Source organism: Callospermophilus lateralis, chromosome 8, assembly GCF_048772815.1.
Source record: "Callospermophilus lateralis isolate mCalLat2 chromosome 8, mCalLat2.hap1, whole genome shotgun sequence".
Taxonomy (NCBI): Eukaryota; Metazoa; Chordata; class Mammalia; order Rodentia; family Sciuridae; genus Callospermophilus; species Callospermophilus lateralis.
The window spans coordinates 49,403,869-49,416,773 of NC_135312.1; the positions used below are offsets into that span (position 1 = coordinate 49,403,869).

Below are 12,905 nucleotides of genomic sequence, written 5' to 3' on the forward strand. Positions count from 1 at the left end.
GAAAGGAGGCATGACCTGTATTTTCATTCAAAAAATTTCTATATGCTTTCTCATTGTTTAAGGAATCATTTAAATAATATTAATAAAGTAACTCATAGAATGATAAGAGACTAAAAGCTGTGGATCCTATAGGAAAAGAAGAGCTAAAAAAAAAAAAGTTCAATTATAAACAGAACTTAGCAGGTTTTCTTTAAATGTAATAGAACAAATTGTACTCCAAAGGCCAAATTCACACAATTTTTAGAGAATTTGCATACAATTTTTAAACAGCAGACATTATTCTTTATGGTTCCTTTAAGTTGCTAAAGATAAAAAATCATTTCAAAAAGTCAAACTAACATTAAATAACAGTTAATAAATGCCATCATACTAAAGCACAGTTTTTTAAATATGCAAATCTCCAACCTATTAAATTACTGGTTCATTTATGACTTTTTATACCTAGGATTCTCATTAGGGATGCTAGATGAAATTTTTGAGATTTTATGGGGGAAAAAAAGCAAAACTGTAATTTACTAAACATTTTACCAGTAATTATGAAAACTCTATGTTTCTTATAGCACGTTATTAATTTAAAATTTTACACTAAAAGATTATATCCGGTAAGGATTTTTTAAGACTCAGGGAAAGAAGTTAAATGTGAATTTAAAATCTTTATTTCTCACAAAATTCACCAGTCAGAATTATGCTTTAAGTCATTCATTTAAATGTTTTCTGTTATTAAAGTTTGAATGTTAAATTTAAGCTATATATTTTGTTTAATGTGATAAGAATAACTGAGATGAATAAATTCTTTATATGTGAAATCTCTGGTGTCAAAAGAAGGATGCAAATTCCAATCAAATGTTAATATTCAAGAATACATGTACCATTGTAGCTTAATTTACACCATAGTTATTTTACAGTATTACTTATAGAATCAGTAAATACTACTATATTTTTTGAGAAAAAAACCTTCATTAAAATGAACTTTGTTTATGTTAATAAATGAATTATTTAAAGTGAGCTCTTATTCAAAATTTATACTTAAATTGCTTACACTGCAATCTCTCTCTCTCTCTCTCTCTCTCTCTCTCTCTCTCTCTCTGTCTTTCTTTCTCTCTCTCTCTCTGGCAGAGGTCTGTACTGGGGATACTGGGGATTGAACCCATACATATTAACATACATACACACTTATATACACACATAATAGGCAAATACTCTGTCACTTAGCTATACCCCTATCCCTGCAATTCATTTTTGCCTTGTTTTAACAATTCTAAATGTACTTTATTAACTCAGTAAATTAATGTCTGGAAAATCAAAAACTATAAAGAGAAAAGTAAATGCAAAATAAAAGGAGATTCTCCTAAGTATTGATATTTTGTGATGTTTTGGAAATTTAAAATTTAAAAAAAAAACTTAAAAATAGATAAATTAGGAAAATTTGTGTTTTGAAATAAACATTTTCAATGAAAACAATAATTCATAAAAGATGCTCACAGCAAATAAATGTCAAACTTTCCAGTATTCTAAAAGCAATAAAGATATATAGTGCTTTAAAGAATGTTCTTGTAGCACTAAAGCCATATAGTACTTTAAAATTATTATGAATACATTAGAAACTCTCCCATTATTTATTTTCCATATTTAATTCACCTCAGTGAATAAACACATTTTGTTGGTTATATTATTAATCTATTTTGAAAAATATATGAACCACTTCAATCTGTTTACAAAACCTTTAGAATTCATCTTCCTTTTCATAATCTACCCATAATTTGTATAAATATGTACTATATTTAATTACATTAGACTGGAATAAAACATATGATAAATTCTTTAATATAAATTAACTATCATTAAGTGTGTATATGTATAAAACAGACTAGAATAGCTCCTTCTGAGAAATGCTACCTATCCTATTGATTATATAAATTTTGAAAGAAATAGCTAAATATGTATAGACCTAGTAGACATATCAGTAGGAGCCATTTCACCCCTACTGAGATAGATATACTCACTAGACATACTTAGATCAGTAAAAATCATTCTGAGTTTAAAGGTAACAATTTACAGCTTTAACTTTCATGCTAGTTTTATAACTATAATTTAGTCTTTCTGAAAAGAAAAAGTAAAGGTAAATACTGCAATCAAATGTTAACAATTAATAAGTAAAGTCTGATATTCATACTCTGATGTGCAGTTTGATATTCAGTTAATTCTGATGCTTTATGAAGATCAATGTAAAACTATTTTAGGATTCTCAAAAATACTGTAACAATTTCCAAATTATTAAGTACCTTCTCTAACTTAAATTCAAGCTATCCACTTAAAGTATAATAATACCTGCTAATTTAAACTGAAAAAATATTGCATAAGAAGTTATAAATACTTTTTAAAGTAGTTATTTCTTCAAAAATAAACAGCATATATTTCTTCTTAATAAGAACATTAAATTTGACTCAGAAAAGGAAAAATACCTATATTTAACTTATATACTCATGCATATTATTGTGTATTTTTACAGTCAAAGGTAGAGGGTTTTTTTTCCAAATGAGAGAAATTATTTAGCTATTCAAGCTTCAAATACATAAAATGCACTCCAAACAAAGGAGATTCAAGTGGTGGTGTCAAACAGCAAAAGTATAGTGGAAAAACAAAAGCACATTCATTTTCTCATCAGTGGGTAATATTAATAAAATATTTAATTAAATAATTTGGGAACGCTTATCTATAATTAGCTACATGGTTTATTTTGATATTTTATGTACAGATACACACATTGTAAATGGTTACATTTTGTAGAGTGTAGTAATAATATAAAAATGGTAAATAGTGCATTTCTAAATATTAGAAAGTGAACTCTTTTCCCAGAACAACTAGATCCTATGTTAATTAGAATAAAGACTTAATAATCTTTACCAGTGATAAAATTACAAGGAAATGTCCAATTAAGAAGAAATCTCCATTGTAAAATCAGGAATTGTGTACCCTCTTCTTTTTCACATGAAGAAATGAAATCCTCTTACCTGTCACCCTGGCCTCCAAGAAAGAGCTTAAAATGTCAAGACCCAGCCTCCTCCTGCCCTCCTTTTCATGGTTTATTAAGTGAAAAGCCCAAACTTTTCATGGTCCCTTCTGGTTCCAACAATCTATGATTCAAATAGGGGTAATGACTCTCTTTTCTTGTTCAGTAGTGTCCTGGTGAGGGAGTGATTTTACTGTCCTTTTTCTGTGGGGTCCTGCCGGTTTATCTAAAAGGAAATGAATTACAACAGAAGGACAAGGCCACAAAATAAAGCCATTTAGTTTTACAAATCTATTATGTCCTCCAATCTGTTTTATGGGCCTGGTCCTATTATAAACTGAGAAACAATCTAAAACAAACTTTTCCTCCTCTTTTCAGTGAAAACATTTACAATTTTCTGATTGTCTCTCAAGCAGTTCAGCCTCCCCCTTCCTTATGTGTTTCTTTTCCCAGAACACCTCCATCCCACTTTCTCGAACATACAAAACATTTGGAGACAAGAAACTGGACTTTTCAAATACAAACTGCTGACAACTGTCAGAAGCACTTTACTGGGACATTACTGACTGCAGCTTCAATGAATTAAGCTTGATTCACTGCGGGTGAATCATTTTCAATGCAGAGCTGTTCAGCAGTAATTGGCCAAGAATCCCTGCTGAGAAAAGCACTTGTCAAATAATGCTTGTTTACAAATATATCTCCAGACAGCAAAAAAATGGCAGTTACTGAATAAGTTCAGGGCCTCCTCCAAAAATTCATAAGCATGGACTTCCCCCTTTACTTTAATTTGTTAAAATTTTCTCTTTGATACACTTGGTAATAGTGTACTGCTTGATCAATCTGAGGTAAGTCTCTTGGTAAATATGTCTCTGAACTACTCTATGATAAAAATTTTTATTTTGTACTATAGATTGAAGGTTTCTTCCACTTGCAGTTTATATCTGTAAAAAGAGAACTGAAGACATAATAACCTTGTAAATTGCTTAGAATTTGTGCTAAAGAATAGATTTTCCTTCTATTGTCTGCTAATCAACACATTCTAAATAAATAAATAATTTAACATCAATCCAAGATTCTAGATACAAGTTTGGCTTTTTCTGTTCAAGCCTGCTTATTTAAATCTATTAAAGTTAAATTCTAATAATGACAGAAATACCAATTTTGAATGCAAAGTCACATTTATTTCTTTCCACCTGATGAATCAATGTTTTTCACAAAATGAAATCTTTAAAAATATACACATACATATATATATATATATTTATATATATATATATATATATATATATATATATATATATATATATATACACACACACACACACACACACTCATATACAACAGTTCTTGAAATTACTAAACATCCGTATTAGGTTGTAAGAGCAAATTATATGAGAGCAAGTTATTAATGAATTTAGGGTGTACATCAATTCTTTCTGTCCTTGTCCTTTCAAAGTACATCCTGAAACAAATCCAAACTGAAAAACTCGAATCTGACTCACTAAATAAAACAGTCTGCTGCTACAAATGTTTTAATACATTTAAAATAACACTAACATGGAAAACCAAAAGGGAAGACTGGATTTCATAGAAGCAAAATAAAGGTCTGAGATGATACTAAAGGAATGATGGAAAATTGGCAAAGCTGGGATAAATTAGATAAGACTGATGGCAATAAAATTTTATTTCTAAGTATGTATAACATAAAATTATGTATATGTCACAAAATGTGTCCCAAACAACAGGCACACTTTTATTCTTGTGTCCTCAGAGGACTGGAGGGTAAAGTACTGCTTAGTTTTTTTGGATCCCCTCTCAAACCCTATCTCACTGTAGCTCAAGTTCGCAGTGTGTTCTACTAGTTGGGTAAGCCCATACAACCTGTGGACATGAAATCTAAAGTGAGTCAGTCTCCATTCCAGAACATTACACCAGATTAGGAAACTGGTGCTACTTTCTTGCTTCCTTTTCATTTATTTTTTCTCCCTGTTTTTCCTCTTCCCATAATCTTAGTCCTTTATCCCACTTGATCCCATCACTCTGAGAATTCTCTTCTTTCTGTTCTCTAACAGTGACTACCTGTACTCTATCTCAATTCCGCTCCCTCAACACACATGCAGAAAAAGACTTGAAATTAAAATGGAAAAAACGAAAGGGTGACTCTTTCAGGTCTAACCAGGATGCTCCTTTTCATGGAATAAGACAGTTAAAAGGACCCATAACCCTGTTAGAATCTTTAACACTTTTAGCCCAATAAATCTAGCATAAGACGTTAGTAAAAGGTCTACAAGACTTCATAAAACACTTTTTCAACTTCATGAGGAAGGGAAAATACATATTGCTTGGCTTAATCATGGGAGATTACATTTATATGTATCCATATCTATCGATGGATATATATTCTCCTTTGATCATATAAAAAAAAAAGAAAAAAACTAATCATAGGGTTAAGGAGACAAAGTTCCTGGGGTGGGAGGTGGGCGGGGGTGTCTCGATCTGCCAGGCTCTCCTCGGTTCCTTGGAAGCTGGCAGCAATAGGATACCAGCTCAGCGCGTTCTCCTACAGCCAAGACTGAACCCGTGCAAGTCACGAGGACACACACGACTCTCGGCTGCTGCTTCATCTTTCCGGTCCAGCTTCTTCTGCCCCAGGAGTGGAAGGAATTTCTTTAAGGTTCTGCGCGTCCTGCTTCGCATCCACACCTCCAAACCAAAACCCCAGCACTCCAAATAAGGGACAGAGTTTTCTATTTTATTTTAAAAATTGTTTTATTTATATTGTAAATTTACGTGATGACCGATCCTGGTATCCCTGATCCGGATCAGAGATGCTCACTGCTCTGGACACCCTCACATCCCCCATCGCGCGGAATGCGCTCTTAAACTGAGACCGGAGCATAGTACTGGTGTGAAAGAGGAGCTAGCCCAGCTGGAGGCGACAGGAGGGCGGAGGGCTGAGGGTGAAGAGGCTGGCACTGGGTGGGCTGAGCACTGCTCCAGGGGCATCCAGAGCGACACAGGTGTTGCTTCGGCGCCCGGCCTTACTCTCTCAGAAGAAGGCGGGGACAATCTTCTGGTCCGGAGCGCAAAAATGAGGGTAGGTAAGGAGACCTAGGCACCAGGATCTCATGCCTACTGAAGCAAGTCTTTTTCCCACTATGAGATAAGCCGCGGTGGGTTCCAGACGCAACTTCTAGCAGCTATACTCCTCTTCCCTTTCTGCCGCGGCATCCCACCTTCCCGCCTTCTTCTACCTTCGCTTGAGTGTGACAGTGAGACCACCCCCCAAAGAAGGGGGCCCTAAAGTAGGGGTGCCTTTTGTCCTTTGCCATCCCCCTTCAAGAAATAAAAGCTCTTGCCACCCACCGCAGAATAGCATCTGGTGATGCCCTAAATAACAGCTCCCAGCAGGCACTTTCCCCCAAATAAAAAGCAAAAGCCACCCCCACAACGTTTCCCATCATCAACATCAAATAACGGTTTCTAAAAAGCTCCACCTGTCCTGAAATTCTTGTCATTGCTTTTCTCACTAAACGAAATGACACTTCTCCAGGCGCTCGGAGATCTAGCCGCACCCAACCTCCCAGCTCGGGTCTCAGACCCCTTTCCTCCTGGCTTTCAACTTCCCCGCCCCCAATCAGCCTGGGTCCACAATCAGGTTCCTCCCCGGCACTCCTCAGCTAATGTCAAACAATGCAACCAAAGACAGCGGAGAGGGAATGAAAGGCCAACGAAACCGGACGACAAATACAAAATCGACATGAGGAGAAGGATTTAGTCCGCGGCAGCCGCTTCTAAAGCTCCGTGACCCGCTCCCCCAGGCCCCGCCTCACCCCTCCACCCCAGGTGGCTGTGGCCCCCACCTCCATTTCCTTACCTTCGTTGCTGGGGCTGGCCAGGAGGGTCCGAAGCGCGGCGCACAGGAGAAGGCACGTCCAGAGTGGGGCCCGGCGAGGTGCGGAGTAGCAGCCGGCCAGAGACGCAGGGGTACGGAGGGTGTCGCCGCCGCAGCCGCCCGGGGGCCTTCGGCGTCCCGCACCCCGGGGCCGGGAGCCCCGCATCTTCTCCTACCCTCTCTGCCGCTGTTGTCCCGCGCGCCTCAGTCCACACCTCTGTCCTCAAGGAATGGGCGAGGGAGACGCGGGGCTCCTCCTCGTCCCCCGTGGGTTCCTACGCCTTCTGGCACGCGGCTCCTAAATGCGGGAACCACAGACCCCCGGAGACAGCTGAAGTTTGCTTCTGGCTTCTTTCGCCTTCCCCCTCAGTAGGATTCAATGAAACACCAGCTCCGATTGCTAGAACTGTTCTTGACTGGGCTCAATCAAGGGTGCCGGGAGGGTCTTGCGTCCTGTTCCTTTTGCCTCTGAAGACTTTTGAAGAATTGCGGTTTTTAAATGCCACCGGAGGGGAGGGAAATGTTCCTTTTCAGTCTTCAGTGCTGAAATGGACGAGGGTAAGGAAGGCAAGTCATCTTAGGATGAAATTTCCAATAAAAAGAAAATCAGGATGGTAAAGGATAAAGAGAGAGGAGTTGTGAAAATATGGGGTGAGGAAAAAAAAAAAAAAAAAAGAGGAGAGAGGCGAGCAAAGGCAAAGATCCAAAGAGTTCAAAGAGGCTGGCAGAAGGAAATAGCTGCGGGCTGAGTGCTGACGAGGGGCGGTACTGACGGCAGTGAGCGGGCTGGAGCGCGGAGCTGGGCTGCGGCGGCGCGGAGCTGCTGCGGTTCCCGCTGCTCAGCGAGGAGGCGGTGTGTGCGCGGCTGCGAAGGCGAGCTTGAAACTGCACCGCCACAGCGCGCTCCTGCTGTGTCTGGAGCTCCGGCGTCTCCGCTGCCTCCCTGCTCTGCGCCTCCCACCCTCCTTCCCTCCTCCTCTTCCCAGCTCCCCCGCCCCTCTGTGCTCGCAGCCTCGCCAGTGAGAATCTACTGTAAGTGTGAGTTGCTTAGACGAAGTCACACACCCACGGAGGGAAGTAATCTGCAGGCTGCCGTGGTGAGTGTTGCCTAGCGGTCTCCGGGAAAGGCGCGTCTTCCTCCCCAGATAATTAGGGCAAAGAATCCTCCTGACGACGCCAGCGAGGACCAGAGTTCCCGGGAGGCAGAAGGGAAATCAGCCTTAGCTCAGCGTCAGCCCTTGGAGAAGCGGGTTCCTTGGTTTGGCATATTGCCTGCTGCCACTCACAGGCTTGTGGCATCAACAACCTTGTCGTCACACAGCCGCGCTTTCGCAGGCTCTGCTGGTCCGTGGCTAGTTTCTTAAACAACCATATCGCTCACTGCTATTGACCCTTCCTGTCCTTCCCATAGTTTGGCGGCTTGAAGGAGAGAATTACGGAACGTTTTCTTCAGAAGTTAAATTGTAGAATATCTAAATTCTATTCAGGCTATAGGTCTCAAGATTTCAGGGAGTTTAAAGAATTTGGGAACTGAGATTTGTACTGTCAAATACTTTAAGATGTCATGATTTAATTCATTTATTTAATTAATAGAATGTTTAAGCATTTTAGAAAGTATATAGTGTGCAGATATATGCAATTAATTCTAGTGATATTAGCATGAGTCAAATAATCTCAGGGGTTAATTATTTTAATTGCTTGTGTTCTCTTACATTGAGAGGTTTACAAATAACCAGGAGAAAAACAGTTTAAGACAACGTTCTGTGCTTCACCTCCGTTATGTCTTCCTTTGCTTTAATATTTTCCATCAATTTACTCATAGATTCGTCAAAAGAGATACATCTGAAGGGCAATTTTAGTAAACTGGCATTTTTAAGAAAAATAAAACTGCAAATAAAAACGCATCCACAAAAATGTGATTTTAGAATAAAGATATCTCATTTAACTTGGGGTCTAGTAACAACTGTCAAGATTGGGCTTGTATTCACACCTAATAAAGAAGAACCTGTTCACTAGCTTTGACTTATCTAGACTCCTGTTTGCCTTCACAATAAATCTATCGCACTCTTTAGCTGATGACATTTGTTTTTTGATTAAATATTTGCAATGAAGATGGAAGAATAAAGCTGCAGTTATGCAATTTTTTAGAGGTGGAAACTCATCTTTGATTTTTTTCCCTGAAATATTTTGGCACTAGAAGTCTGAAATCAGCTTCATTCTATTATAATGTGCTTCAAATGCATGTAGCAAATTTAGAGGAATGGCAACAAATCAGTCTTTCAGTTTGGCTAAAAGCTTCACAGTGAGATAGAAAGTTAAAATGCATGTTTCTATTTGAAGACCATTCAAAATGTAAGCATCTTTCCCTACCCCATTTATAGTTGAGTTACTTAAGAATTTCTAAAGAGAATAATAAGATATCTAAAGCCTAAGAATACATAATAAAGCTAATATAAGACATAAGCTGTTTAATGTGGTTTTGAGCTAGTTGTTTTACTTCTATAGGCCTCAATATCCTCATCAATAAGATCAGGGATATAGAGAAGATGATCTTCAAGCTCTCTTCCATATTCTTTGAATTTCTATCTTATTCCCCAGTTCATCAAGCTTTAGTTATTTACTATTGACTACAAAAAAATAAAAACATCTTCAGCTTAGAACTTAAAGCCAAAAAAGGCTTAGAGAAATTTTCTATTTTATTTTTCACTAAAATTTTAATCTCAGTGTTCCTCTAAATTACTTCATGTGTCTGAATTTTATATCTGCCCCTCCATTCTACAGAAATTCCACTCCCTAACAATTATTTAAACCACCCAAGACACATAGTACTTTCATCTAAATCCTACGCATTATTCAAGGAAAGTCAGACACTGAAGCTGATTCTTTTCCAGACAATAAATGACTTGGTTCTTTTCTTGGAACTATATGTAGCTTGCGATTTATGTCAATCAACACAATATCAATATTTTCTGAATGTGAAGTTGGAAGTAATTATCCATCTGGAGGTTGAATATAAAGGGACAAAGAGAATTTAAAATAGAGGTATCAAAGGAAACCTGGAACCCTGATCATTACAGTCATAATTGTGTGATCTGCTACCCAAGATGGGCTAATTCAATGATTGAGAATACAGAATGCAAAATCCTTATAATTCTCCACCTTAAGTAGCTTAAGTTGTTGAATATGAGGAAGCAGGAACAGCTGTAGAATGAAGCCCAAAGGCAATAATCAGTTATTTTTTATCTAGAGAGGGTTAATCAGAGAAGGCAATGTTAGTACTTTGGCTTGGGTCTCAATTTCAAAGAGTTATCCATGTGTTGATCTGTTGGCATGCCAGTACTCCTAGCACACTTACATAGGAACATGGCATTGCATGAAAACTAGATCTTTTTTTTTTTCTTTCATGCTTTTTGCTTTTCACAGCAAAAGGCTATGACATCAGTATTGGTTTGGATGTCCTATTGTTTGTGTTTCTTATGTTTGCATTTGACTGCTATGGCCTCAAAAGGTAAAAGTCACTGGTGTCTTGCTAGGTCTCTGCTTGTACATGACTTCAGTACTAAGTTTCAAGAATGAGGGATAATCTAGAGTAACCATGATTAATAATCCTGAATATATCTTCTTTGCACTCAAAATAGAGCAACAATCTTGATGGAAGACTTATTACTATTTAGTAAAGGTTTGCCATGTTTGAAGCATTATGTGATGTTTTTACAATAATCATTTTTTACATAACGCTGACACTTCAACCATGATGTGAGTGTAATTATCACTCCCATATTAATGATGAGAAAACTGAGGAAATGAGGTTTGGTGATCTGAGTGTTAATTCCGCTGGTGAGCCATAAGAACTTTATCTCTTGGTGCTAACTCTATCCAAGAAATGCTAATGTAATGGAAGTAAAGGATAGAATTGATAACCAGTTGATTAGATAAAGAAGACTACTCAAAAATTTTACATTAATGACAAAAAATAATAGATCAAAATATTGAAATTCAGGTTTATTTAAATCCAGAAACAAATAAGCAAGTATATAGTATAGATCAGATAAATTAATAGAAGAAAATGAGAAACTAATATCACAAAAAAACATTATTTAGAGAAAAAGACAGTTTAAGGTACACAGAAGCATGCCAGTGGAAGAAACATGTACAGTAGAGATCATTGACCAAATCAAGAAAATAACAAGGTTAAAGATTGTAGTCAGATAATATTAGCACAAACAGGTGGCCCAAAGCCTGTGTATATACACCTTGGAAGAAAACCTAAGCAAGAGTCTTTATAGTCTTTTATTTTAAATGTTTTTGTCTCTTAGCTGCATTTTCTTGTAGGGAGAATTGATGAAAAACAAAAGCAAAAGATATTATTAGATATCCTATGAATCTTTTTTTTTTTAAGAGAGAGTGAGAGAGGAAAGAGAGAGCGAGAGAACTTTAATATTTATTTATTTATTTTTTTTTTGTTATCCGCGGACACAACATCCTTGTTTTGCATGTGGTGCTGAGGATCGAACCCGGGCCTCATGCTACCGCTTGAGCCACATCCCCAACCCCCTATGAATCTTTACAATCTTAATGAAGTTAATTTTTCAGACCCATGATTTGCTGAAGAGGGTAGATGTATGTTGATGTTAATTATTTTAAACCTGAAGGTAAATGTTCGCATTATATTTAAGCCATCAATAGCCCTTGAAGTTCACAATCAAGATAATATTATACAAATCATCTTTATATATTGAATTTTAACTTAATGAACATAAAAGAAAATATTTCATTTTTATTCAGTGTTATTCTGACCTTTAAGAATTTTTTATCTCCATCAATGACTCACATTTCTACCTATTTATGTGAGATTAAATTTTATTTCAAGTTAATTGTATCAGTTGGATATTTTTAACTTTAAAAACAATGAATAATAATATTTTAACCAATTAATAAGGGTTGGCATATGTCAATTATTTTTTTACTTAAAAACAAATTGAAGTATTACTCATCAGAATCCTCATTTATTTGTTTTTTAATTGATTTTATTATTTTTTTAATAATAAAACAACAACAATGGAATGCATTACAATTCTTATTACACATATAGAGCACAATTTTTTGTATCTCTCTACATAAAGTATGTTCATACCATTTTATGCCATTATACATGTACTTTATAATTAAATATATTTATATCAGAATAAGCACTCAGTTTTCCCCTGACTGTTAAGAAACGAGTAAGATCCTTACACTGTCTATGGTTATTAATAGGAGTTCTGTAGCAAAAAAAGAAAGACAAAATATTCAAATAAATTACAGTGAGACAAAGAACCACACTGGTCATTGTTGGTGATCTAGTCTTTAATCATCCTTATAGCACTGTACCAGTATTGAAGATATCATAGCATAGTGTGAAACCAAGGCTGATATAGTTTATGGTCAGGCAAATTGACTTACCAGGAAATTCTTTGACAGTTGCTTGCCTCCCCCGTCTTGGACAACTGCATCATATAAGGATATGGACACTGAAATAATAAGGACTCTTAAGGCTGAAGATGAAAAGTGTGCACAGAAGTGTCATAAGATCGATGTGACCTCACTGTGAGTGTTAAAATTCCACTTAATTCTAACCCATCTTCCAAAACCCAGAAATATTTGCTAATATGTGTGAAATAAGCTATAATATTTTTATATTTAGAGGACTTTTTAAACTCAGTACTATGCTCAAAACATTAATAATAACTAATCCACTCATATAAGAACAGGCTTTATAACATAACTAGATACAGTTTGTCAAGGGAAAAACTAATCAATTTGCTCAATGACACAGAACAAAAGGGGTACATAAGTGACCAGCCTTTTGTTATCACTGTTCACTGTCTTGTTGAAGAAAATTTTACTTAAAAGTTAGCAATGATGAGCTCATGTACTCTGCTGGTAGGCTGTTAATCTAGAATGCCTTTTGCAGGGTGGCTTTCTTAGTATCATCAAGTGATTTTAAAATGTGACTAGTTT

General features: G+C 36.6%; 1 protein-coding gene across 11 annotated transcripts in view; it reads right to left on the reverse strand.

Annotated features, from left to right (window-relative positions):
- The window catches only part of Epha5 (EPH receptor A5), a 334,483-nt gene extending 327,412 nt beyond the window's left edge, over window positions 1-7,071 (reverse strand). For all 11 annotated transcript variants that reach the window (XM_076865180.2, XM_076865181.2, XM_076865179.2 and 8 more), the window contains exon 1: window positions 6,888-7,071. In XM_076865180.2, the coding sequence (XP_076721295.2) occupies window positions 6,888-7,071 (184 nt within the window). The remainder of the gene's footprint in view (window positions 1-6,887) is intronic.
- Window positions 7,072-12,905: the final 5,834 nt, after the last annotated feature.